This window comes from Lutjanus erythropterus, chromosome 17, assembly GCF_056507025.1.
Source record: "Lutjanus erythropterus isolate fLutEry1 chromosome 17, fLutEry1.hap2, whole genome shotgun sequence".
NCBI lineage: Eukaryota > Metazoa > Chordata > Actinopteri > Lutjaniformes > Lutjanidae > Lutjanus > Lutjanus erythropterus.
The window spans coordinates 18784355-18811966 of NC_139333.1; the positions used below are offsets into that span (position 1 = coordinate 18784355).

A 27612-nucleotide genomic window follows, 5' to 3' on the forward strand; every position below is an offset into this window, starting at 1 on the left:
GGTTTTTGTTTTGGTGGTTAAGTCATAGTGTTGATGTCTTTCATAAAATTACTGCCTGCTTTCCAACATCAGTTGCTTTTCATGTCGACACTCGCTCCCTTCACTGCATCTGCTTCTTCATTCATGGGAAACTGTCTTGGTGGATGACTAAGCACATGAAAGCAGTTACGCAATTAGAGTGATTTAGTTTCACTTCATTACATTAGGGATTTTCATATAAACATGCAAAGATGATACATTATGAAATTCCTCAGAGACACGGCCTCAAACAGGCTCAGCAGCAGCACTCACACAGTATAAGCACATTTGCATAGAATGCATTTATGAGATTATTCAGCCACGGCTGCTTCAAACAGGCCGGTGTTGATGTGCTTTCTGATGTGTTGATGTCGTGTTATTGTGCCTGTTAACAGGCCACAACGGAGAGCTGCGTGTGAAGCAGGAGGCCCGAGCTGACTTCGCGGCCATGTCAAGAGACCATGTCACAGAGGAGGACATTGAGACGTTCATGCGTGTGCAGGACCTCGCTGTGCAGGTGAGAAAACTGAAGAAACATCAACATCAACTGGAACTGGAACAGGCTTATTGTTATTAGTATTATTAAACAAAAGGAGTTGATATGACACAAAACACTTGCAGGAACCAGGGTTTTTCACTGACATATCTTATATATTCAGGTCTGTTTTACATATTATTCAGATCATATTCTTAGTTAAAGGGACAGTTCTTGTAATGTTGTTTATCCATATATAATGTTTTGGTGCGAGTTGCAGAGATATCGGCCATAAAGATGTCTGCCTTTTCTCGAATATAACGCAACTAGGCGGTCACTTCTTGAGAACAGTTTCATGTACAAACTAGTTTATTTCAGAAGAAAATAGTTTCACAACAAGGTCTGTGTATTGTCTTTAGTATCCTGATACTGATGGTGGGTGTAGTTCATTAGAAAGAAAATATTTCCTGCATGAAACCTTACTGTAAGTTCTGTGGATTCTCTTGAGTAACCAGGTCTTGATTTCTGGGAAGCAACGCTGCTGTTGAGTTTTTTAACTGTATCTATTGCCATCTGGTTCCTTTATATTGGAGATAAAGCAGACATCTCTACAGGCAATATCTCCAGAACTCTGCAGCTCACACCAAAACAATCTAGATGGATAAATAACACTACGGGCCAGAGGGAAAATATGTATTTTTGGTGAACTGTCCCCTTAAGTAAAGATAAAGTTTATTTTATTGACAATTACAATCTAGTCATTTTGTTTGTAGGATTTACCTGTTTCCATCTCCACGTCTGTCTTGCAAGCAGCTAAAAGTCTTTTAAAGATATATATATCACATGCAATACATATAAATTTAGGTATAATGTGATGAACGAGCTGTCATTCCAAATATTTTCTTTATCTCTTTAGAAATGTCTTGACAGTATGACAACATTAAAGGACAAGCATTCCAGTCCAGTCCAGCATTTGTTTTGTCCCTCAGAACCTTTGGAGTCACAAAATATTGTATTATTTTCTTCCAATAGAACTTCCTCCAGTTGAACCACCAGTCCCAGTTATCCAGTTATCTCCAGGCCTTCTCGTTTTCAGTTAACATGCGCAGTTGAGTAGCTTTGGGGGTAAATGAGCAGTTTGATGTGGGTTGGGTGACATGGAAAAAATGAAAATATTGAAAGGTATATATACCATGGAACAAATTTAAACTCTTGGTCATCCTTGATTTATGCCTCCATGCTGGCAAGAGCTGTGGCCGGAGGCATATTGTTTTCTGGTTGACTGACTGTAAGTACAGAGGCTGTTATAGTTGGCTAAAAGAAAAACAAACAAAAACTAGGTGTGAAAAAAAAAAACATTTTAGTTTACTGAAATGAAATCAAAAACTAAACTTCAGAAATGAAAACTAACTGAAATGATATTGTGTTCTTACAAAACAATAAAATGAAATAAAATAAAAATGTACAGGAAATGTCTGTAGTTTCAGTCTTTGTCAGTTTGGTCAGATTTGTCAACACAAGTGTGAGGAGGCGTTGGTGCATCTGCGTAGTGAGTTCCTGGGTAACTGCATGACTGAGTCAGTCGCCATTACTCAGTTTATTGTTTGTGTTGTAATACCTGTTCTGAACTTCTTCAGAAAATCTTGACCGTCACAGATTGTGGTCAAAGTTCAAGGTCACTGTCACGTCACAAAGCTCAAGAATCATACGCTAATTATTACAAAATTTCCACAAATATCTAATAACAATGACATTTTATATCCAAAAGATCCCTGCATGTTTCTCACTGGATGTTGTTCACTGGAATCTCACATGTCAATATAGTGAGAACTTCCATTCTGCCAAAAAATACACTTAATGCCTTTCATCCAATACCTTCAAAGTCTTCACTGCATACATGATATGAGTCTGGACAGACATGGATGTAAACTGCAACTTGACTGGCTGGCGGAGGCATGCAACCGCAAGGCAGTAATTCTAGTTTTTTAATGTATTGCTGTTCTGGATCAGAATCTAACCCAGATGTCAGCAGGGACTTAAAGATTATATGTTATTTAAGTATGTAAGATCTTACTGGTGACAGATTTTGGTCAGATTTCATGTATATTTCATTTAGACATAAGAAATGTAAGCCTGAATTATCTGGGTCACCACATTTATCCATTTGCTTTATTCGATCTTTCCACAGAGAACTGGATCTCTGATGAACACAGACTCCATGCGATGCCCTGCCGTCATTGAATTTGGGAAGTATGAGATTCAAACTTGGTACTCGTCGCCTTATCCGCCTGAATATTCAAGGTAATGATGCTTTTATATGACAAATAATACCAGTTTCTTTGTTAGTGAAGGTGTGTTTTATTCCAGTGTTTATTTCAATGAGGTTGAAGTACAAACCACAGCTCTCCCTTTTGTCTTCTTCAGATTACAAAAGCTTTATCTGTGCGAGTTCTGTCTGAAGTACATGAGAAGCAAAAACATTCTCCAGAGACACACAAAGAAGTGTGGCTGGTTCCATCCGCCAGCCAATGAAATCTACAGAAAGGACGACCTTTCCGTATTTGAGGTCAGCTTCCCTTTACAGCAATAAAGCAATAACTGTATGCTGCATGAGATTCCACTGAATGGGTTCTGGGGGGGAGGAGGAGGGGGGGAAAATGGGAACTGTTTGAACACTGTCCTCTTGCTCTTTTTATTCCGTGTTTAGGTTGATGGAAATGTCAGCAAACTATTCTGCCAAAACCTCTGCCTGTTAGCCAAGCTTTTCCTGGATCACAAGACCTTGTATTATGATGTGGAGCCTTTCCTCTTCTACATACTTACAAAGAATGATGAGAAAGGCTGTCATCTTGTGGGCTATTTCTCCAAGGTAAGAATTACAGAGTGATTATATGGGAAATGAAGGAATACCGCACATCATTTTTGAGGGGTGATACTGATACAGTAAGATTTAACTGCTATTTGTCCATTTTTGTAACATGGATTTAACTTATTCTCAGTAAACGATGAGTCTGTTAATGGATTGGTCAAGCAAAAATGTCAAATATTTGTTAGTTAAAACTGTGTGAAGATTTGCTGATTTTGTCTGGTTTAGATCATTGTTTATTTATTATCCTTAGACTGTCATTCAGACAAAAAAAGCTACCTGAGGATCAGATTTTGGGCTCTGATGTATACACGCCTGCAAACGTGTCAGCTTTCAACAGCAATAGCTGTTTTTGTGTCAGTCAGTTCATTCACATGAATCATGTAGACCCGGAGAGTTTTTAAAAATGTAGAAAGACGGGGCTGGCAGTAGCAGCTCCGCAGCAGCAACGGTATCTGTGTGGCCACCACATGCGAGCAAGCTGCAGCTGCTCAGCAAGTAGTCATCGTGCACAAGTATCTGCACTGCTGAGGTAGACGGTGTGTCCCGGTCATAACATGCACACTATTTAAAGCCACCTAAGTAATTAAGCGGGCTACATTTACTGAAGTAATGCACAGTAGTAGTGCAAGTACAAATTTGAGGTACTTGTATTTCTATTTGCTGCTACTTTATACTCCACTACATCTCAGAGGCGACTATTGTACTTTTTACTCCACCATATTTATCTTACATCAATTACTAGTTGCTGTGCAGTATTAGATTAGCAGTACAGGTTACAATACATTAATAAGGCTTTATTGATCCTCAAGGGGAAAATTCACAAGTTGCCCAACAGTATGTATGTAATTAATGTATACAGTTAAAATGAGCTCCACATTTTCCAGCTGCAGCAATAAATTAATGCATCAATAATTATAATCTAGTAGCATAATATATATTTTTCTGAAATAGGCCATGCTGCAGAATGAGTAATTTTACTTTTAGTACTTTAGGTATAGATGCTAATACTTTTCTACCTTTACTTAAGTACATTTTCACTGCAACACTTATAACGGAGTATCTTTTTTTTTTTTTGCAAAATGCACGTACATGCAAAAAGTCTTAATAAATAAAAGAAATAAAAGCCCCTCTTCTAAAATTTGTTAATTTATCTAAACAAATGTTTTCTCGTTGTGATCTGTTTTCAAAATGCTCCAAAAGCTTCATATGCTCATTAAAATTAGTCGCATGTGCCACTTTTCCACAACTCGACAGAACAATTTGCAGGTCTGTGTATAAATTAAACCATTAATTGAATAATCAAAAATTAATTGACAAATTAACCAACAGAAACATAATTATCATTTGTTGTAGCCATAATTCAGAACAGTGTGAAAGTTTTCAGTGAGTTCATCCTCACCCTGTGTGTGTGTGTGTGTGTGTGTGTGTGTGGGTGCCGTGCGTGTGCACGTGCACAGCTTCAGACAAGGACAATGGCAGGTGCAGTAAATTGCCAGCTTCAGCAGAGCTCTGACATACTTGATCTGTTTCTCCTTCCCTCAGGAAAAGCTTTGCCAGCAGAAGTACAATGTCTCCTGCATAATGATCATGCCTCAGTACCAAAGGCAAGGATTTGGAAGGTTCCTTATTGATTTCAGTAAGTTCCTTAATGCTTTTTTAGACCACTGAACTGAGGTTTTTTTTTCTCCACTGGTCTTTACAAACACTTTCAGATTAAGGGGTGAATTTGTAGCTTGTGGCAAGGTGCTGTTATTTGGTTAAGGCTTTGAAGTAGCCTAATCAAGAGCATTCATGTACAGTGCTTAGGCAATCACAGAAGATTAGGAATAAGAAACATTACATTCCAGCTGCATACATTATTTGACGGCCAATTGTATTTCACCCAAGCATCACCTGAAGAGCTTTTCATAGGAAAAGCCCCCAGTTCTCTCTCCTTGACTTGTGATGAGGTGTAGATACCGCTTTTATGTTTCAGTCCAGTAAATGCAGCACATACAATATTTAAAGCCTCGCGGTCCACTTATGAAAACAGTTGCTGCTTTGAGTGGATTTCTGTGTTTAGGCAGGCGTTTTTTTTTTTTTTTGTTTTTTTTTTTGTCATTATAGGCGTTTTATTGTTTTCAAGAGTTGTCTCTGTGCTGAGTTTGTGTGCGATGAAGAGAAGGAAGAGGAGCAAGCGCGGCGGGGTGGGCGGCGCGGTAATGGAGCATTTGATTTCCTGTTCACTTTGGGAGCCATTGAGACACAGAGATGCAAGAGGATCTGTGATATTGAGAGTGTGCTGATAACAAAGACAGGGATTAAGGGAGATTGAACACAGCTGAGTTCTGAGCTCTTTGAAGGCTTTATTGGAAAATGTAGCTTTGGAGCTGGAAGTTGTTTAGATTAAGATTTTCTGTTATATTGGATTGTATTAGAGGAACACTTTGTCTCAGGTAGCTGCTGTGAGAGCAGAGCATTAGTGGGCGCCTGTGTGAAAAATGTTCTCTTTCAAATCATAATTCAAAGGACGCAGAGCAGCTCTTTTGTATTGCTTTATTAATGATAATATACTCGGAAAATGACACGGAATGAAATATGACTTTTTTCAATTAATTTATTTGAATATTCATCGCTGTGTAAGTGTTTGTTATCACAGGCTCCTCTTCTTAGCTTTAGTAATGAATATTGTCATGATTACTGGAATATTATGTGTTCACTGTTTGGTGATTAGATTTGCTTGTTTGGTTCTCGGTAGTGGGTGCACATTAAAAGGCATTAATTAATTTCATGCCGCTCATAATGGATGACCCTTGACAGGGCCGCTATAAAACTAATTACACACAGATACATATTAGTATTAGCTTTTTTTCTTGTTCGTTATCTCGCCTAAGTGCAGTCTCTTGTGAGCAATGACATCCAGCTGCTTCTCTGTTTCGCTCTGTCGCTTTGTTTCCTCTTTACTCCCCTCTTTCAACCTCCTTTGTTGCCCTTGCCAGCATGTATCATAGCTTCTGACAGAAGTTGAAGGAGAGGAAAACTGATTGCTTTGCTTCCGTTTTATACTACTTGAAGGTGAAATCACAACCAGGGTTCGGTGTCACATCCTTACATGAATATGTAATCCATAAGGGAGGGGGTGAATCGCAATCTGAAATAACCCAGCAGCAGCCTCTAGCTTGACTAAAGCATTTTGTTTTTGTTTGAATCTTGTCTTTTTAGGTTACCTTCTCACCAGGCAAGAAGGACAAGCCGGCTCCCCGGAGAAGCCGCTGTCAGATCTGGGTCGCTTATCCTACCTGGCATATTGGAAAAGTGTCATACTGGAGTACCTTTATAAGCACCCAGATAAACACATCAGTGTTAAAGGAATAAGCAGGGCCACTGGGATGTGTCCGCATGACATCGCCGCTACTCTCCAGCAGCTCGGCATGATTGACAGACAGGATGGCAGGTCAGTTTCCGAGCCGCTGTCTCCTTCAGCCTGCGCTGCCGCTTCTGTATGCTGTCTGACTTATCCAGGCCAGCGGGTATTTTTAACAGCATATCCATTAATGCCGCTGAATATTGACAGAAGTAAGTCAGGTTAAGCACCCCCAAGGACATGGAGCACCTGCTGTCCCAAAGAGCTCGTCTTTGTGCTCGTATTTAACCACACATCACCTTCTGTCTACCTTCTGTCTACCCTGGCTAAGTGCTACACTCTGTTTTGCTTTTCTCACGGTGACTTAGGATTGTGTTGATCAGAAGAGAGCGATTGATCCAGAGGCACATGGACAGTCTGAGGGCTAACCCACGCCGGAATGAGGTGGACCCCGACGCCCTGCGCTGGACGCCATCCACGACTGTCAACGCCGTCCTCTCTGAGGAGGAGAGGGAGGCAGAGATGGATGTAGGTTTCCTTGTTCAGTCAGGAGACACTCGTCATTTGAGCAACACTTTATAATATTCATCATTAATAAATGCTAAACTGATCATTAATTAAACTTTAGTTAATAGTTATTTCATTGTTAATCAAAATTTAAATAATGTTTATATATGCTTTAAATATGCTAAACCATTTATTAAAGTTTTAGAAGCAGAGATGCAACTTAAGAACGGGCATCTAGATACACTACACATTATTAATGAACTTTTTACAAAGTATTATAAACATCCATTGCCATTCTATAATAGACGTCCAGGTAATGTTTCTAGATGCACTACATAGTATTAATTAACCCTGTACAATGTTTTGTTAACATCAGTTTCAACTTAATAATGGACTGCACTAAAAAGTTTTCATTACCATTTACAAAGTTTTATCAACATGAGTTACAACTTAACCATGCAGATGATGTGTATAGATGACACGTTCTCCTCATCCAACTTGTCAAATACGGCAGCTTGGTCAGCAGCTCTGTGCTTCAAACTACGAGGCTGTAGGTACCCCTCTAGCATCACCTTTACACATGCAGGGCTCTGCGGTTAGGTGGCAAATCATGAATATGCAATTTCTGGTGTAAGTCTTTCAAAATAAAGCCACAAAAATTGGGGTTAAAATCGCTGAGGTTAAAATAAGCCTATTATTCACGTATGCAAACTAAAAACTGCAAGTTATGTATGCAAGTATGTAAGGTATTATAAATTATCAGTTGCAGCTTAATAATAGCTGTCCAACAGGTGAGGGGGCTTAAAAAGTCTAAAAATCCTTTGGCCTTAAACATCATTGCTGCAGTTTTGACAGGTTTTAAAAATTGAATGGATTATGAAATTAGCGTTCCATTAATAAAGTGCCATTTTTCAGTCTCTTTTAAATGTGTTTGGGGTGAAATTTGTATTCGTCACGCTGTAACAACTACAACATGAAAACAAAACCAGCATGGCACCAAACTGCGCAGCCCAGTCAGACTTTATTGGAGCACACGCGACTACTGTGCCACAATGTGGTGTACGGGCTAATTAACAGCCATTAACAAGTGGTACAAATATCTGGTCATCTCTTTATGTAATGATTTCATTTGGTTATGATAAACAAATACATAATATTTTTTGTTAAGAGTAAATAACCGTGAATTCAAGTTAAATTAACTATCAATTTACCATTTATTAACAATGGTTTTTATAAAGTGTACTGTTATTTGTTTACACTTGCCTGCAATGCTGTTATTGGATGTTTGTTTGATTAGCTGGAGAGTTCAAATAGAGGCCGTTAATGGGAAAAGCACTCTCACTGTCAGCAGGCATCTAATGTTGTGCAAAATTGCCCTAAATCAGCTCACTACATAATTGATAGTGCTGAATATTCCATGAAATGCAATCTTTCCACGGTTGCTTAACGGAAACGTTTCCTCCATGACGGGCAGACATCCAATCAGGACGCCGTTCTTATTATCAGGAGGAACCTGCAGTGATTCATTTGTCATGATGTTAATTCCAATCTCTTGTTTTCCCATTAGCCTCATTGCTCAGATGTTGGAGCCGTGCGTGCATGTGCCTTTCCCAGAGATAATGCGTCTTGTCTGTTTAATTACCAGGCTGAGCGGCTGAAGGAGCAGGCCAGTTGCTGGGAGAAGGAGGAGAGAGAGGGCTTCATGATGACTCACGGGAGCAGGCAACCTCTCACCAAGGTCCACTGTAAGGTTCCCTTCAGGACCTACGAACGCCGTCCCACACTGTCCTGGACCAGACGCATCCAGCAGCAGGCGCAGGAGGCGAGTGATGACGAAGCTGATGACGATGACGACGACGATGACTCCGATGGCTCTGATGGCTCACCACCCATCCTAACAAAAGCCCATGCAATGCTCGCAGCCAAAAGAAAGGTGACTTTTATTGTTTGTTGATGTGAATCACCACAAATCAGCTCTTTTCCCCAGTGGGATTATCTCATTGATGATCTACGGTTTTATTCGAGGACAAAGTGGAATTGAATGTATATCATTAGATATTTTCCTTCATTAGGGACCGTGTTGTGTACTCTGTTGAGATGGAAAGGTTTGATAAATATTCATGAATTCGACAGAGGGTTCAGTGGCTTCCTCCTGTCATCTGGAGCCTCCCTGTGTGCCTGCAGCTGTAGATAATAGATTGTGTTTTCACTGCTGGTGTCGAGACTGTGCAGGCTAAACCTTGTACTATTGTCAATGGTCATGGTTAATTTACTGCCCTCCTCTGTGCCTCTCACATCTGTTCTGTCTATATGGCACTGCCCCCTTGTGCTGGAGATAATATTACAGCTGGGTGCATGATGTCAGGGAGACCTTTCCAACAAAAAAAAAAAAAAACAGTATGGAAACCAGAAAAGAGTTTATTTAGTGCAGTTAGTTACAGTATTGATTTCACATTCTTCTTGTGAAGGATTTCAGAGAGGAGAGCACTTCAGCCAGTGGGAAACAACTGGAGAATGTAAAATATAGACTGTGGTTTGTGCTTACTCTGCCTGTCTCATTTGTGGTTTTCCACACCAGGCTGCATTGCTCAAACGTTTAGTCTCGCAGTGTGGTTTTAACATTTTACATTTAGCACAAAAAGCCTGAATGAATTCCTGCCATATCCTCATGGAGGTCATCCACCTAGTGCCCCAGTTTTCAGTCTTTACAAAACTACTTCACTCTGGTGGAGGTTTTATTCTGTTTTCACCGGTTTCTTCTTTTATTTGTGTTTCAGAGATCCATTGTGCTCAAGAAGAGAGGGCGTAAGAGGAAGAGAATAAACAGCAGCGTTACAACAGAAACCATCTCCGAGACAACGGAGGTGCTGAACGAGCCGTTCGATAACTCAGAGGATGAGCGGCCTATGCCCCTGCTGGAGCGCACCTGCAGAGTGGGCGAGATGGAGGAAGAAGAAGAGGAGGAGGAGGAACAGGAGGACAAGACACCGATTACACCAATGAAGCGGCGGAGAGGTCGCCCGAGGCTGGAGAAAAATGCACAGAAAGATAATCTGGAACACTGGAATGAAGGTATTTGTTGTGCTGGGACAATGTGTTTATCTCCATATTTGATACCATCACAGTATGTATTGCTATTCTCAAAACTACTGCAAGGTTTTTTTTTTAACTGCTTATGAAACAGTCTCAGTTTAACACACAAATGAGACGACCTGCCAGAAGGTTGGCTATTTCTATATATTTATTCTTAATGCCTATAGTGGGTTCAGATTCGCTGTGAAATAAGATGAAAGAAGCCTGTGTTGAGATTTTCGTGGGCAAGGTTAGAGTGAGTAGTTCATTAGCCACTCAAAATTATTTACATAATTTTGTTTTTGACATTATATTTTGTGGCTGTGGTGGAAGAAACTGTACCATTTTTTTCCACAGGGGCTTCAAAAGTCAACAATATATGAAAGTTCCTTTCTTCACGTATTGTGATTCGATAGTACGATTTATTGCATTTTTTTTCTCTTCTTTAACACTAAACAATGAGGAAAAAAATAATCATGCACTTCTAGAGACAGTCTTTGAGTTTTATTTCAGTGGCAGTATTTCTATTCTGCATGTAAAAGTGGTAGATAAAATATTTCTTGAAGTAAACTGCTAGATTTAGTTGTTCCTGCTCAACAAGCTAATGCCATGAGAAAATAAATAAAATGTGTTAGGTCAAAATAAATAGAGTAGATAAAATAGAGAAATAAATAGAGAAAACTGCACACTGTTAGAATGGAGCTTACAGACTAAGCGTTAGTCAACATATGGAAAAAAAATTCAGGAGTAAGAAAATCGATTTTAAAATCATAATTAAAAAAAGAATCATGATACATGAAGCAAATAATTTTTTTCCCACCTTTAGATATTGTATCTTGGCTTTACAGACATTTTGGAGAACAAAGTTTACTGTTAAAGTGTTTGTGTCCAAGTGTATGTATTATATATTCTGCATAGTGATGGGTATCTGATATTTTATTGATGATACTCGCCATAATTCAGTGCAAAATATAGACATGATATGAAAAGATTCAGCAATTATTTTATCAGCACTTTTTTGCAGAGAGAAGGAGAAGAAGATGAATTATTGCATTTGGCTGCATTTTCATCAAATTAAGTGAAGTGAGCCAACACTACTGAACATTTTGCCCTGTCATCTGTTTAAATACTTTTTACAGTATCGTTTGTCCAGGAGCTTATTGACGTTTTGGTACCAATCAGTTAGGAACCACTACCGTTTTAGTACTGGTTCTCAATACCCATCCCTATTGTATATTACATTCTGTATTAAGAAAATTCGCTGATATATGTCTTAATCTGATTTTTTTTTACTCCCTAATATCAGTATCAGTCAGGCTGCAGTAAAACTACTCTGAACTGCATAATTTCTCAGAAAATTGTTATATAGTACATTGTTCTCTCTGGCAAAATATTTAAGTGTTTTTTGTTTTTGTTTTTTAACTGTAGGAGCTGACATCCTCTCTAAGAGACCAAGCAGACCCCGTCCGGTGAAACGGAAGAAAGGCTGGCCAAAAGGAGTGAAACGTGGCCCTCCTAAATGGAGACTAAAGAATGAGCGAAAGATGGGCTTCAAGCTCAACCTCTACACGCCCCCTGAAACCCCACTGGAGGCTGAGCAGCACCACATTCAGACTGAAGAGGCAAAAGAGGAACCGGACCAGGACATCGTCAGCGCAGACGAGGGCAGCAAAGCAGACGGAGGCTCAGTCAGTCCAGATATCACGTTAGAGAGGCTCCCATCTGAACCCCCAAGTCCTGCTGACAATGGCTCCCAGAAGTCGAGCTCCCCTGAAGGATCACCGGTGGCGTCACCGGTATGCTCGCCTGCCGCCTCCCCTGGCGCCATGTCCCCAAGGCCTGAGGAGAGAGGGGATTCCCCAGAACCACCTGAGGATGACCAGCAAGACCAAGAAAGTGAGCACGGGCAGGACTCCCCAGCCAAAGATGTGGAACAGAGCACAGAGGGTGCTGCATCACTGGAGAATGACAATGAGGAAGAGGAGGAGGAGGATGAGCAGAGAACTCAAATAGAGGATCAGGATGCAGATGATGAAGACGACAGTCACAGCAAGACAGCAGAACCTGAGACCAGCAAAGCAGAGTCAGAAGAGAGTCCGAAAGAAGACTCTGAATGCACGCCACCTTTTTTAGATCCAAAAGAAGACAACGACTCTGAGTTGAGTCAGCAGGTTTCTACAGAACCATCGTGCAGTGAAGAAGAACCAGCTGTGGCTGCAGAAAGCATCGAGGAGGCCGCGGCAGAAACGACAGTAGCAACACCACCACCTGAAGCTGTAGCAGCGGCTTCAGTAGCAGCTGTAGACTCTGATAACCCCATAGACTCTGAGTCAGAGGAGGAGAGCACACCCAGCCCATGTCCGGATCACCCACCTCCTCCGCCTACAGACAGGCCGCCGCTCAGTCCTGTGCTGAGGGAGGATCCTCCCATCTGCGCAGAGATTGACTCAGAGACAGCCCAAGCTGTTCAGTCCCTGACGCAGGAGACGGAGCGGGACAGTGTTTTCCAGGACTGTGTGGAGAGCCAGGAGCCCTGCAGGAGCCTGCAGACCTATGCCCACGTGGCTCAGAGCCCCCAGCTCACCTCACTGGATGACTGCCCCCAGTCAGACCACAGCAGCCCCCTCTCCTCCGCGCAGTCCCATCCCAGCCAGTCGGTACGCTCCGTTAACAGCCCAGCTGTCTCCATCCTGGAGAGCGGCTACACACAGATCAGCCCTGACCACAGCGCCATCTCCGTGCCCTCGCTCCACAACATGGAGACGAGCCCCATGATGGATGTGCCATCCGTGTCCGATCACTCCCAGCAGGTGGTGGACAGCGGCTTCAGTGATCTGGGCAGCATTGAGAGCACCACGGAGAACTACGAGAACCCCAGCAGCTACGACTCCACCATGGGGGGCAGCATCTGCGGGGCAGGCCCCTCCCAGAACAGCTGCTCCTACGGCAGCATCCCCCCCAGCGGTCTGGCCCAGAGCAGCTGCGCTGTGAGCCAGCAAATGGCCGCCGTCAACCCCGGCAGCTGCGGCATGATTCAGCAGAACAGCCTGAGCTCGCCGCCGCACTGCAACGTCAAGTCACCACAGGGCTGCGTGGTGGTGGAGAGGCCCCCCAGCAACAGCCAGCACAGCCAGCACAGTCAACACAGCCAGCGCAGCCAGCACAGCCAACACAGTCAACACAACTCTCACAGCAGGCACGGCCCACACAATCAGCACAGCCAACACAATCAGCACGGTCCACACAATCAGCTCAGCCAGCACAGTCAACACAATCCCCACAACCAGCATAGTCACCACCACAATCACCACCTGCAGCACAATCAGCTCAGCCAGCACAATCAGCACGCGCAGCATAGCCTTCACAATCAACATGGTCAGCACGGCCAGCAGCAGCCGATGGCGCAGTGTGCCATCCCCACCAACTTTACCACCACCATGCAGCTGGCCGACATCCCCGAGTCTGGCAACCCAAACTTCGCCCTCTACGAGAGGATCAACCACCAGGGGGAGTACAGCAGCGGCCACTACTCTCAGTCGTCTGGCCTCAGCCTCGCCAAGCTGCAGCAGTTCACCAACACATTCATTGACCACCCTCACTCGCTGCCTTTCAACCACTCGGCCTCACACCCCATCACATCTTATGCAAACACCTCCTCGCTGTCATCTCAGCACTCCAGTCTGGTCTCCTTGTCCCAGACGCCACATCGAGTCCCCAACCCGCAGGTGCAGGCCACCATGACCCCACCCCCAAATCTCAGCTCCCCGCCACCCATGATGCTACAGCGTAACATGGGCATCCCGCCCTCACAGCGGATCCAACCACAAATGGCCTCCAAGAGTCACATCTCGGCACGCTCCAAGTCTGCCCCGCTGTCGCACCACCAGCAGCAGATGTACGCCCGGCCGCCGCAGACTGTGGCCATGCAGGCGCCATCCAGGACGCTGGCCGCCATGCCGCGCATGAACATGAGCGTGAACATCATGCCGGCACCAGCCTACAATGTCAACTCCATGAACATGTCCTCCCTCAACGCCATGAACGGCTACAGCATGAGCCAGCCCATGATGAACAGTGGCTACCATGGCAACCATGCCTATATGAACCAGTCACCCCAGTACTCTATGCAGATGGGAATGATGGGAACACAGCCATACCCCCAGCAGCCCATGCAGGCTCCACCACATGGCAACATGGTGTACACTCCAGCTGGTCACCATGGTTACATGAACACTGGCATGTCCAAGCAGTCCCTGAAAGGGCCTTTCATCAGGCGGTAACTCTCCGACCGCAGGACTGAGCTGTTTCTTCTCATGTGCATTTTGCTGTTTGAAGATGCACTGATCTGGCCTTTTTTTGTTTCTTTTTTTGGTGTCTTTTTGTTCTTGTTTATGACTTAAAAACCAGCAGCAGCACTTGGAAAGAATGCAAAAATTTTCATCAGTGAGTAAACTTTGAAGCTAATGTTAAAAAGTATTTTTGTTTCTCCAAATGGGAAGCCTTACATCATTACGATGAAAATCTATTTAATTAGTGTTAGTGTCTCTGATGTGTCTTTAGAGCGGGCGGGTTCAGAGCTCAGAATTAGAGATTTCATCAGTGGTCTTGCAGTTGTGTAGCAGCCTCAAATGAAGCCATTTAATGTGCCTGCTACAAGTGGAGTTAGTGGCTGTTTGAACCTGTTCAGTGTACCTGTCTAACAGTGCTGACAATTAGTTTGTACTATACTCATGCCTTTGTATATTTAAATTATTGTACTTATTTTGTAAAGTGACAACTAGCATGCTTCAGTCTCTGTTAGTGACAGTGCATTGAGTAGTACTGTACAAGTGTTGTGCTTAATAGCAAGCCATTTTAAAGATATCTGGCCTTTATTAGGTTTCCCTCCACAGGGAGAAAGATGAAATTATATTTTGTTAATTCTAATAATGTAAAAAAATGTAAACTTAGTCCTGTTTTCTGTTCAGTTTGAGAGGTTTTATTGCTATGTATGTATAATTCTGAAGTCTTTTGTAACAGATCTCCTTGAGGCAGCTTTCTGTTTAATAAAGCAGACTGATTTCTGTCAAAATAACAAAGCATATCTCAGTGTTTGTACCCTGAAAATTCTAAAACATTTCAAAATGTCCAGAAGTGTGGCAGAATTTAAAAGAACTAAATGATTATAACGATGAATAACAATAAAGAAAATATAAATTTAGTCCAAAGTTGATATTTTACATAATGCCTTTAAAGCTACGTTTTCATTCCATCTGTAGATTTGTTTTCTATCTTTATAAAATGTTGGATTTATATTTTACCGAAGTGTAGAAGAATAGAGCCTGTGAATAGACCAAACTAAGCTAATGGATTGCATGTAAAACGCAACTTGTACTTGTGTTTTTGTTTATATTGCTCTTTTGTAGCCTTTGTACCTGTACAGAGTTGCTGGTAAGAACAGGGGGGAAATACCTGGCTATGTGCACAAAAATCGGACAGAATGACATTCTTGTATTTATGACTTTTCTCCTTTTGTCAGTTACTTAAAATGCTGTACATTTTAGCATAAGAATAAATTATGATTGACCATGTACTTGATTGTTCTCCTTTTAATTTGAAGCCTTTACTAGCCTGAGGTGTGTCACAGAATGAGAATGCAGTGATAGTTTTTGAATTTCACGGTGACCCAGGCAGCTGTTTTCTCTGCAGAAAAGTATTTTAAAATAAAAAGAAGTAAACTTGACTTGGACTTGACTGCCCTGAGACTTGATTTACTTGAGGTTTCACCCCTCCAAACTTGAGATGAAACTTCAAAGCGAAAACATTCTTGCCTCAAGTTTTTACCAGGTAAAATCCCACAAGTAAAAGAACAAATGGGGCAACAACAGGCAGGGTTTGTTTGGTCATTTAATATTTATTTAATTTTTAGACCTCTGCATTAAAAGGAATTGTCTCAGTTATTAAGAAAAAACAGTTCATACAGCTCTAAAGGGAAAATACCCAAATGTCACATCATTTTCTTAGACCTGAAATATATATATTTCCTCTTGACCTGAAATGTTCTTATTTTGACTTATAGCACGACTTGAACTTGGCTTCAAGGATTTAAGACTTTGAAATTTCCTTTTTATACTTGAGACTTTGCTTGAATTGTCCCAGAGAGACTTGAAACTTAACTTGAATTACTTGAGACTTGACTTGGATTTGTACTGAATGAATTGAGACATGATCAGGATTTGTCACAAATGACTTGTATTGAATTACTTGGTGTTTGACTTGGACTTGTCTCATATGACTGAAGAGTGTCTCGAATTACTGTTACTTGAGATTTCGCTTGAGATTTGCTCTTATATGTCCTTGTCCTGAATGACTTTTGATGTGGCTTGGACTGATGAATGAGGAGATGCTTTTATTTGTCCCTGGTGACTTGTCTAAAATGGCTTCCGAGTTTGCTTAAGATTTGCTCCGAGGTACTTGAGACTTGACTTTGACTTGACACTGAATGACTTTTGACATGACTGGACTTGTCCTGAAGGACCAGTGACTTTTGTTTGTCCACAGTGACTTGAGACTTGACTTTTCTTGGATATTCAAATGACTTGAAACCCAACTTGAACTGTCTTCAGTGACTTGGGGCTTGTTCTGAGGCTCAACTTGCCCCACAAAAAGTCCTGCCATCAGCTCTCCTCTGTGGACTCTTCTCTTTTCTCCTGGAGGTGCATGTCCAGCTCTCGCAGCTGTTTCAGGAAGCCCCAGTTGGGGATTATCCGCCTGTGGTTTTTCACATGCTCGATGGCGTCGACCACCGTCATGTTCTTGCAGATCATGAGGTACGCGAGAAAAAGTGTCGCGGACCGACTCCTTCCCATCACACAGTGCACCAGCAATTTATCTGAAACAGAAAGTTTTGGTTTAAAGTAATCCATTACTGATATTTCTGTTACCAAATTTCATTATTGGTCCCAAAAGAAATTTCCAGAAACAATGTCTTGGATGATCCACAGACCACGCTGCCAAAGTCCCTATAAAACTGTCCACAGCAAAGTCTGTAAATAATCGCCAGAAACCAAGACATTTTTTTCTGAAAAATACACATTGATGTTGAGTTTTTCAAATGCAGTATTTCATTTCTTTGACCTTCAGAAATAAAAATTCCTTCCTTCCCAATATACCACTTATCAGCCTCAACATTAAAGCCATCTGTCTTATATTTTGGAGGTCCCCCTTGTGCGGCCAAACCAGCTCTGACCCATTGAGCTATGAACTCTACAAGACCTCTAAGACCTTATTTGGTATCTGGTACCACGGCGTTAGCAACAGATCCTTGAAGCCATTTACTTGGAAAATAGCACAGATGCTCAGTCGCATTGAGATCTTGGAAATTTTGAGGTCAGGTCAACACCTTAAACTCACCCTTTCATGTTCTGTAAACCATTCTTGAACATTTGCTGCAGTGTGGCAGGGTGCATTATCATCAAGGAATGCCATGACCCAAGCTTTCCCAGCAGAACATTGTTCAGGTAATTGAGTCACATGCACCTGGCCATCCACATGATGTAAATGAAAATGTGATTTATCAGACAAGGCCACTTCTTGCGTTTCTCTATGGTTCAGTTCAAGGCTCACAAGTCAGTCTCTAACAATCAGCTCAATAGAGATCTTCCGGCTTGCATTTGTTCGATTCGTTCCAATCCGGGCTCTATAGATTGGCCCTTGGTATTGGGCCGGGGATATCATGTGCTTATCACTGAGGAAAATTGGGTTGAGAGAATTGTTACTGACAAAGCATGTCCTTAAAAAATGTAAGCAGCATAAGTTTGTTAGCGACTGTACACACCACAGTTCAAGCAACTACCATGCCCCTCCAAAAAGAACTGGAATAATTGGCATAATGGATTGGCTGTGCTATGCAGGTCTCCACACAGATTTAACAACAAAAGCTGGGAGATTTTCCTCAGTCTCTAGTGAGTGAGGTGAGTTTACAGACTACTTCTGAATCTAATGAGCCTTGGATGCCCATGACCAGGTCATTGATTCACAAAATGTCCTTCCTTGGACAACTTTTGGTAGGTAATTTTTCTTTCTTCCAACACATCAACTTAAAGAACTGGCTGTTCACTTGCTGCCTAATAAACCCACCTCTTGACAGGTGCCATCGTAACAAGATGATCAATGTTATTATCATTATTATCACGTGTCAGTGGTTTTAATGTTGTGGCTGATAGGTGTAAAAGGATGGTGGCTGAAGTTTAAGGGTGAATATCTCAGAAATCTGGCAACTAAAACCAAACCTTTTATGAAGGTGAGTCATGTTTCAGTTGTGGTTCTCAAAGCCTTTAAAAGACTTTTTCCAATGCTTTTTAGCACCACAAACAAAACTCCCTTCATCACCTTACATACTCAGGTGGTGGTGAATGTTTACATGCAAATGTCTCAAAGCCAGGTCGTTTAAACCAAAATTATCAAGATTAAATACTGCTAAATCCTTGATATGATATGTGTTGTCTTACTCTGAGGATTGCTCAGTGTTTCTTCTATAAACTGAGCAGCAGTGAAGAAATATTGGCTGAGGTCAAACGTGGCAACGTCTTCTGCTACCACGCCATAGTAGACGATGTCCATGTCACTGTAGTAACCAGTTCCGGTGTCCACGCTGTTCCACGTCCCCTCTGCTGCATTCAAGATGTGTGTAATCCCCAACCTCTTCAGTTTATACTTGTTCTTTGCAGTCTCCCTGCAAGAAGCCAGCGTGAATATTACTTTAATCCTCTGTTATTTTATTCAGTTTAGTAATTTAATACTTTTTTTTACTCACTCGTCCCCGATGTAGACATTAGGCCAGACCTCGTTGACATGAGTATAAGCCACACTTCCACGGTTGAGGATTTTCTCCAGCTCATAGCCCCCAGGTGTGACATATTCATCCACTGGACTGGATTCCTCTGCTGCCTTTGTAACATTTATCTTGGTGCCAGTCTTTGACTTGTGAGAAGCCATTTTCTCACTGTGGCTTCCTTTCACACATGATTTATTAGCTTAAGGGGAAAAGAAATACCACACTCGCTTTTTTTCCCCTTCCATTTCTCTCCCTCTGCAATCGTGAAAATAGTACAGTTTTGTTTTTTTGTTTTTCACATGCACTCACCAAGAGATTGAAGTCCTTCGTCTCCCTGCTTGAAAAATTTGTTTTCATCATTCTGGCAGCTTGTTGTGAAGCAGTCCTTAAAGGCAGAACACGGTAAGGTTTAATTCTGGCAGGCAGCTCAAGTCAGGGCACAGATTGTATAACCACTCTGTGACGGGCATCAAATGTGGAGGATATTTTTAGGGCTGTGATGTGGCGGGCCCCTGACCTTAGCTGCCACGTTCCCTGCCTGTGGGGAAAACTTCCACCCAGCCAGTCCCTGCCATCCACTTCTAAACACACAACTTTAATCTCCACTGCTGGCAGGAAGCCGTGCTTATCCAAACTTTGCACTTGCCAAAGGATACCCATATTCACTGGAGTGAACAGGACACTCGGAGCTTTTGCTCAGCCGTATGAACGACTCCTTGAAATTGTGTCAGTCTCTCTTAGCCTTCCTGCATATCTTCAGACGCTGGGAGAAACCGTGTAAGCGCTGCCTCACAACACCCGTTAAGGATGTTCTGCATTTTCTGGAGCCTCTCGGGGGCCAAAAGAGAACTAAAATGTGTCAGACTGTTAGACAGATGAGGTTTTTCACAGGATGGCACATGTCTTTGATTCCCCGTTATATGATATGCATGGTCCATTCAGTGATCTAAATGCAAGCCCCCAAAGTGAGAGTGTGATGATGACTGTATTGCAGAATGGCTGGATGAAGCTGCTAACATGTCAGACAGAGTTTTCACACCATCAGACTCCTTTATTTTTCCCTCATATCTTCATACTCCACCATCATTCATTCTGACAGTGAAATCATTAAACCTGTGATATCCAATTCCTTTTATTTTGACAGCATCTCTCCCTCTCTTTCTCCCAGTGTGCTCTGGAGAGCATCTCTTATTAAGATGGCTTCAGCGTTTCATCTCTTTTCAAAGTCTGACCTGAATCTGTATACACACTCAGAACCATGCTGGCATATTTTTATCATCTTGTATCAAGCCTCTTTAGACATCACAGTTTTAACTGTACGACGCTGGATTGCTGCAGTTAAGACACGGTATTTTGAGAAATGTGAATATATAAGTGGAGCATTGTTTATTTATAGGAATATGCTGTCTTTGTGTTGTTTGAGTACAGCAGGGCTTTTGGCAGTTGTGCCACATTTGTTTTAATGGCCTCTGTGATGCTGATTGTGCTGTGTATTACACATAAGCTTAAAGGACCATAACAGTGTTTCTTGCATGTTCTTTAACTGCAAACCATGAATACTTAGCAGTTTTTTGAATGTTTTTAAATGTGTGCTGCACTGATTTAAATGTTTTTGATGCATTTTTTCTGATATTTACTGCAGACGGCCTCTGAGTGCAAAGCTGCTTCTATATCTTTTTTTTTCTATATAAATACATAAGTCAAATCTCAGCTCCATCACACCAAGTCTTAAATAAAGTCCCAAGTAATTCAAGACAGGCCCAAGTCATGTCTTAAGTAATTTGAGACAAATCCAAGTCAATTCACGTGTGATTCTATAAAAATTCAAGTCCAGTCTCAAGTCTAGTCTGAGGTCTAATCAGGTCACTCCAGACAATTACTGTAGAAGTCAAACACAATTAATTTGGGACAAATCCAAGTCAAGACACAAGTAATTTAAGATTAGTTCAAGTCAAATCACAAGCCATTCAACACTAGTTCCAGTTAAGTCATAAGTCATTAGAAACAGATTCGAGTGAAGGCACAAGTCATCTCAGATGAGTGAAGTCTCAAATATTCATCCATTGTCTTCGGCTTATCTGGGGCCGGGTCACTTCCTGGACACTTCCTCCAGGTCTTCCGGGAGGGTCCCAAAGCGTTCCCAGGCCAGCCAAGTGACATAGTCACTCCAGCATGTCCTGGGTCTTCCCTGGGGCCTCCTCCCAGTGGGGCATGCCCGGAACACCTCCCTGGGGAGGCGCCCAGGAGGCATCCAATATAGATGCCCGAGCCACCTCAGCTGGCTCCTCTTGATGTGGAGGAGCAGTGGCTCTACTCCAAGCTCCTCCTGGGTGACAGAGCCCCTCACCCTATCTCTAAAGGAGCGCCCCACCACCCTCATTTCAGCCGCTTGTATCCGAGATCTTATTCTTTTGGTCATGACCCAAAGTTCATGACCATAGGTGAGGGTAGGAACGTAGATTGACTGGAAAATTGGGAGCTTCACTTTGCGACTCAGCTCCTTCTTTCCCACGACAGACCGATGCAACGACCACAATACTGCTGCCGCTCCACCAATCTGTCTGTCAATCTCACACTCCATCCTCCCCTCACTCTTAAACAAAACCCCAAGATACTTGAACTCCTCCACTTGAGGCAGGGACTCTTCTCTGACCCAGAGGGAGCAATCCACCTTTTCCCAGTTGAGAACCATGGCCTCGGACTTGGAGGTGCTGATTCTCATCCCAGCTGCTTCGCACTCAGCTGCAAACCGCCCCAGTACATGCTGAAGGTCCTGGTTTGAAGGAGCCAACAGGACAACATCATCCCCAAAAAGCAGAGATGAGATCCTGTGGCCTCCAAACCAGACTCCCTCCGGCCCCTGGCTGCGCCTAAAAATTCTGTCCATAAAAATAATGAACAGAACTGGTGACAAAGGGCAGCCCTGCCGGAGTCCAACTTGCACCGGGAACAAGTCTGACTTATTGCCAGCAATGCGAACCAAGCTCCTGCTCCGGTCATACAGAGATCGTACGGCCCTTAGCAAAGAGCCCAGAACTCCATACTCCCGAAGCACCTCCCACAGAATGCCACGAGGGACACGGTCGAATGCCTTCTCCAAGTCCACAAAACACATGTGGACTGGTTGGGCAAACTCCCATGAACCCTCAAGCACCCTGGGGAGAGTATAGAGCTGACCCAGTGTTCCACGACCAGAACAAAAACCGCATTGTTCCTGGATCCGAGGTTCGACTATCAGCCGAATTCTCCTCTCCAGTACCCTGGAATAGACTTTCCCAGGGATGCTGAGGAGTGTGATCCCCCTATAGTTGGAGCACACCCTCCGGTCCCCCTTCTTGAATAGAGGGACCACCACTCCGGTCTGCCAGTCCAGAGGCACTGTCCCCAACTGCCACGCGACGTTGCAGAGGCGTGTCAACCAAGACAGCCCTACAACATCCAGAGACTTGAGGTACTCAGGGCGAATCTCATCCACCCCCGGTGCCTTGCCACTGAGAAGCTTCTGAACTTCCTCAGTGACTTCCGCTTGGGTGATGAATGAGTCAGCCTCTGGGTCCCCAGCCTCTGCTTCCTCTACGGAAGGTGTGTCAGTGGGATTGAGGAGATCCTCAAAGTATTCCTTCCACCGTCCAACAATATCCCGAGTTGAAGTCAACAGCTCCCCACCACCACTGTAAACAGTGTTGGCAGGGTATTGCTTCCCCCTTCTGAGGTGCCAGACGGTTTGCCAAAATTCCTTCGAGGCCGACCGGTAGTCCTCTTCCATGGCCTCCTCGAACTTTTCCCATACCCAAGTTTTTGCTTCTGCAACCACCCGGGCCGCAGCACGCTTGGCCTGCCGGTACCTGTCGGCTGCCTCAGGAGTCCCACAAGCCAACCAAGCTCGATAAGACTCCTTCTTCAGCCTGACAGCATCCCTTACCTCCAGTGTCCACCACCAGGTTCGGGGATTGCCGCCATGGCAGGCACCAGAGACCTTATGGCCACAGCTCCAAATGGCCGCGTCAACAATGGAGGCGGAGAACATGGTCCATTCAGACTCAATGTCTCCGGCCTCCCTCGGGATCTGGTCAAACCTCTCCTGGAGGCGAGAGTTGAAGACCCCTCTGACAGAGGGTTCCACCAGACGTTCCCAACAGACCCTCACAATACGTTTGGGCCTGCCAAGTCTGTCCAGCTTCCTCCTCCACCAACGGATCCAACTCACCACCAGGTGGTGATCAGTTGACAGCTCAGCCCCTCTCTTCACCCGAGTGTCCAAGACATATGGCTGAAGGTCAGTTGACACGATTACAAAGTCAATCATTGACCTCCGACCTAGGGTGTGCCCATGCCACGTGCACTGATGGACACCCTTATGCTTGAACATGGTGTTCGTTATGGACAAACTGTGACTAGCACAGAAGTCCAACAACAGAACACCACTCGGGTTCAGATCGGGGGGGCCGTTCCTCCCAATCACGCCCCTCCAGGTAACACTGTCACCACCCACGTGGGCGTTGAAGTCTCCCAGCAGAATGATGGAGTCCCCAGTCGGAGCACTTTCCAGCACCCCTCCCAAGGTCTCCAGGAAAGCTGGGTACTCTGCACTGCCATTCGGCCCATAGGCCGAAACAACAGTGAAGCACCTATCCCTGACCCGAAGGCGCAGGGTGACGACCCTCTCGTTCACCGGGGAAAACTCTAACACATGGCGGCTGAGCTGGGGGGCTATAAGCAAGCCTACACCAGCCCGCCGCCTCTCACCGTGGGCAACTCCAGAGTAGAAAAGAGTCCAGCCCCTCTCAAGGAGTTGGGTTCCAGAGCCCAGACTGTGCGTGGAGGTGAGCCCAACTATCTCTAGCCAGTACCGCTCAACCTCCCGCACCAGCTCAGGCTCCTTCCCCCCCAGCGAGGTGACATTCCATGTCCCCACAATGAGATCCCATGTCCTGGGATTGGGTTGTCGGGGCCCCCGCCCACGACTGCCACCCAAACCACACTGCATTGGCCCGTTCTGAACCCTCCCACAGGTGATGGGCCTACGGGAAGGCCGGCCACCAAGCGCTTGCCTGTGAGCCCCAACCCTAGGCCTGGCTCCAGGGTGGAGCCCCAGTAACTCCAATCCGAGCAACGTAGACATCCCTGATCTTGAACCATTCATTGGGGGTATTGGAACCGTCTCAAATAATGCAAGATAAATCCTAGTCAAGTCTATCACAGCAAGTCTCAAGTCAATTCTCAAGCCATTCAAGTCCTGGTCAAATCACAATTAATTTAAGACTAGTTCAAATCAGTTTACAACTAATTTGGGACCAGTTCAAGTCAAGACAGAAATCATTCAACATAAGTCCTTGCCAAGTCTGATGTCTATCATAAGCACTGCGGGTCTCAGGTTAAGTCTCAAGCCAATCAAAACTAGTTCAAATCAAATCAGGAGTAATTTGATGCAAGTCAAAGTCAAGTCACAAGTCAAGTCTCAAATAATGCAAGACAAATCCAAATCAAGTCTCAAGTCATTAAAGTCCGAGTCATGTCTTAAGTAATGTGAGATAAGTCCAAGTCAAGTCACAAGTAATGTGAGATGAGTCCAAGTCAATTCACAGTTCATTCAATAGAAGTGACTTGTCTCAAGTCAGGTCACAAGTAATTCAAGACTAGTTCAAGTCAAGTGACAAGTCATTTGGAAAAAGTCCAAGTCAAGTCTCAAATAATGCAAGACAAGTCCAAGTCAAGACACAATTAATTTGAGACTCAGATAAGTCTCAAGTCCTTAAAATAGTTAGCTGTAACGTAAACAAGATGTGATTTGTAATAAACAGATCAAAATATACACTGGAGTAAATTCTCTCGCAAATCTGTTTCTCCACTCCTTGATGTTATGTTGTTTTCCTCTGTAGGGCCAAGGAAGAGTCCAAGTGACAGAGCTGATTCAGAAATCCAACATTTGGAAGAATGTTTCTGTGCCTGCGAACAGCTTCCACAGCTTCTACCAGGGTAAGTCCTTCTTTGATCATGAGGAAGGCCAGTGCCAGAGTCGCTGAGCGGCTGATTCCTCGCGCACAGTGGACGAGCACCTTACCTACACAGACAAAAAGCAGAATTACATAAACTGTCAACTGTGTCTATGCAGCCTGTCGCTCATGTGGTCAAGCCTGTTACTAACAGACCTTTTTTACAGCAGCCATTTTGACATTAAATAGTAAACAAGGTTTTACCGATGATATTGCTTGATGCATAATATGCAACATTTTCCTAAAAAATGTGTAGACTTATATAATCATCTCTTATCCCCCTTTAGGAGTGTGTAGTTGTAGCTCTAGCCACAGACACCCTGCCCTCTGTCTGTATTTTCTCATTATTTTGCTGTGCTCTGAACACTTTACCAACCCAGAATATCCATATTTGACATCCCGGGACGTTCTAATAAGAATGTCATCATGATGATAAGGAGCAAATGTCTCAACTTTTGAGTTTCTAAACCAAAAGTGAGACCAAGAAAGTCACAAGTAAATCTCAACCCTAACCCTTTGCATTCAAATCCTGAGTCAAATCCAACAGAGCCTCGACTTACCATTTTTTGAGGAGATTCAAATGTTGAACGAAGTGGGAAGTTTTTGTATTTCCATCTGTACTTTTCAACTTGCACACATTACAGTTATTTTATTTATTTATATTTTCTAATCATTGCATACTTTTGGTAGATCAACGAAATTATCTTTGGTATGGCAAGTTACTGGATGACTGGATGTTGTTGGATCGGTTCAAACACAGTGGATCTGGGGAATTAAATGGTGATTTGCTGAGAACAGCTTTAACATTAGTTGATTCAGGAAATGAGGGGAAAATCATTTATTTGTGGCACACTTTTCTTTTTAAAAAACAGAAACGCTTTTTAATCTTTGGGCTTGGGAGAAGGCATCAAGTATTTCGAAGTCAAAAGGTTCAAGTCTAATTTCAGTTGTTGGTGTCCAGCTGTGTCAAAGATGAACTGCAAATATTTTTTAATTTGTATTTTCGAATGGACAGCTTTGCTCTAAACACCTTACCTGGCCACAAGCCCCAAAGTAAACATCTTCGCACAAACTTATTTTAGATTTTTTTAAGGCAGCAGTTGAGTTAAGTTTTAATGGATAATATTTATCTGCTCCCTCTGCAAACTAAACTAAAAGTTGTGCATTTTTTGGACTTAATCTCTCAGATTTGATCAACATCACGATCAAATTTTCAGCTTGACGATGCCATCTTGTCACACTTGTGTACCACAGTATATTTTGGTTTGATATACAGTATTACCCCCTTGAACCGAACATGTTTCTTTTGTTTTGTGTGGCTCAAATGGACTCGTACCATTGTGACTTAGAGCTGCATGAATGAAATCAGCCGTCTGAGTGAAGAATGGACTCAAGTCAAAATCTTTACAGTCTGGTGCTTCCACTCCATGATACTGTATGTTGGTGTCTTTGTAGAAGTGTGGCCCCGTGTCAATGTGCTGGGGTCCATCTGCAGCATTCACCACATGTGTTATTCCCAGTTTCACTAACAGGGCTTTCTTCTGAGCTGTAGCCCTGTAAAAAAAAAAAAAAAAAAAAAAAAAAGCAACACAAGAGATGATAGTAGGAATGTAGCCTTTAGTGGTTTTCCTCGCTGGTGGCCAGCTCTGTAAGCATATGTTTGTAAATGCATCATGGTGACTCAAATGTACAGATTTTATTTTTAGTCAATCAGTTGGCCAAATAGAAGACTTGTTTGCAGCAACAGTTTCTCAATCAGATCAGCATATTGCCACGGGGCCCTGAAGTGAGAATGTCACTTACGCGTCTCCGATGTAGAGGTCGGGCCAAACCTCGTTGACAGCTCCAGTGGGGCGTCTGTTCTTCAGCAGAAGGCTGAGCAGATCGCAGGTGGGCGGTGTTTGATACTCTGGCTCCTCCTCTGGGCTCATATCTGCATCTTTCACTTTCAGTGTTGTTGTATAATTATCACAAATTAGATTCATCTCAACATAACAGTTGGGTAAGTCTCCCAAATACTTGATGTTCCTGAGAAGTTACTGCTGCTCCCCTGCTAGTTTTTCTTCCTGTAGGCATTTGGAAAGGAACTCCAGTAAACTCTAACCTCATGTGTACAGCTCGCTCTGTTTTCCATCTGAGCAGAGTATCAGTGTTGTTTAGAGGCTGAGCCCCCCTGGAATGAGACAGCTGAAGATGCCAGAGTCTGTGTGGACTATTTATTCCTCAGATGGCTGTGACAGAAGCCAGGCTGCCTGTTTGGTGACAACCTCAACTACAGAAACACAGCAGTGTTTACAGTTGTAATAGTGTGAGTGATTCAAAGCAGGGTGAGGAATAATTGTCAGGTCACCCCATAGAATTAGTTCAAACCACTCCATCAATCAATTTGTAAAGAATAATCCTGGCATTATTTTATCTTTTTATTTTAAACAACAAATCTTTTGAAGAGATTAAACCAACAATGAATTTATTTAACATGAATTTGGCCACTGCCTGATATTATCATCCAAAAACTCATAA

The 27612-nt window shown here is 43.2% G+C and overlaps 3 protein-coding genes across 8 annotated transcripts in view; 1 reads left to right on the forward strand and 2 right to left on the reverse strand.

Annotated features, from left to right (window-relative positions):
* Window positions 1-15362, forward strand: part of kat6b (K(lysine) acetyltransferase 6B) — a 33148-nt gene extending 17786 nt beyond the window's left edge. For all 5 annotated transcript variants that reach the window (XM_084740013.1, XM_084740015.1, XM_084740012.1 and 2 more), the window contains exons 8-17: window positions 414-535; window positions 2682-2794; window positions 2918-3059; window positions 3201-3362; window positions 4905-4998; window positions 6564-6795; window positions 7074-7233; window positions 8858-9145; window positions 9990-10284; window positions 11713-15362. In XM_084740013.1, the coding sequence (XP_084596139.1) occupies window positions 414-535; window positions 2682-2794; window positions 2918-3059; window positions 3201-3362; window positions 4905-4998; window positions 6564-6795; window positions 7074-7233; window positions 8858-9145; window positions 9990-10284; window positions 11713-14564 (4460 nt within the window). In that variant the 3' untranslated portion in view covers window positions 14565-15362. The remainder of the gene's footprint in view (window positions 1-413; window positions 536-2681; window positions 2795-2917; window positions 3060-3200; window positions 3363-4904; window positions 4999-6563; window positions 6796-7073; window positions 7234-8857; window positions 9146-9989; window positions 10285-11712) is intronic.
* A 145-nt stretch (window positions 15363-15507) lies between these two features.
* On the reverse strand, window positions 15508-21111 carry LOC146312095 (dual specificity phosphatase 29-like). Of its 2 annotated transcripts, none has more exons than XM_084740020.1 (4): window positions 19079-21111; window positions 18774-18997; window positions 16960-17155; window positions 15508-15711 (listed from the first exon to the last, which is right to left on the reverse strand). In XM_084740020.1, the coding sequence occupies exons 1-4, from the start codon at window positions 19258-19260 to the stop codon at window positions 15627-15629; spliced, it is 687 nt and encodes a 228-aa protein (XP_084596146.1). In that variant the 5' UTR covers window positions 19261-21111; the 3' UTR covers window positions 15508-15626. The 2 variants fall into 2 exon arrangements, with proteins under 2 accessions (XP_084596146.1, XP_084596145.1); XM_084740019.1 differs by lacking the exon at window positions 15508-15711 and having other exon boundaries at window positions 16158-17155; window positions 19079-19298; window positions 19409-21102.
* Window positions 21112-24711: 3600 nt separating this feature from the next.
* On the reverse strand, window positions 24712-27555 carry LOC146312096 (dual specificity phosphatase 29-like). Its single transcript, XM_084740021.1, has 3 exons — window positions 26896-27555; window positions 26429-26646; window positions 24712-25160 (listed from the first exon to the last, which is right to left on the reverse strand). The coding sequence occupies exons 1-3, from the start codon at window positions 27075-27077 to the stop codon at window positions 24958-24960; spliced, it is 603 nt and encodes a 200-aa protein (XP_084596147.1). The 5' UTR covers window positions 27078-27555; the 3' UTR covers window positions 24712-24957.
* Between the last annotated feature and the right edge of the window lie 57 nt (window positions 27556-27612).

Excerpts from the sequence above, each read along its gene's own strand:
- LOC146312095 (XM_084740020.1), bottom strand. The coding sequence starts at position 19,260 with ATGGCTTCTCACAAGTCAAAGACTGGCACCAAGATAAATGTTACAAAG. Across the intron at positions 18,998-19,078 it reads AATGTCTACATCGGGGACGA|GGAGACTGCAAAGAACAAGT; the intron begins GTGAGTAAAAAA and ends GGCTTCTTGCAG. Across the intron at positions 17,156-18,773 it reads AACACTGAGCAATCCTCAGA|ATAAATTGCTGGTGCACTGT; the intron begins GTAAGACAACAC and ends TTTCTGTTTCAG.
- LOC146312096 (XM_084740021.1), bottom strand. The coding sequence starts at position 27,077 with ATGAATCTAATTTGTGATAATTATACAACAACACTGAAAGTGAAAGAT. Across the intron at positions 26,647-26,895 it reads GACCTCTACATCGGAGACGC|GGCTACAGCTCAGAAGAAAG; the intron begins GTAAGTGACATT and ends TTTTTTTTACAG. Across the intron at positions 25,161-26,428 it reads TGCAGCTCTAAGTCACAATG|GTAAGGTGCTCGTCCACTGT; the intron begins GTACGAGTCCAT and ends TTGTCTGTGTAG.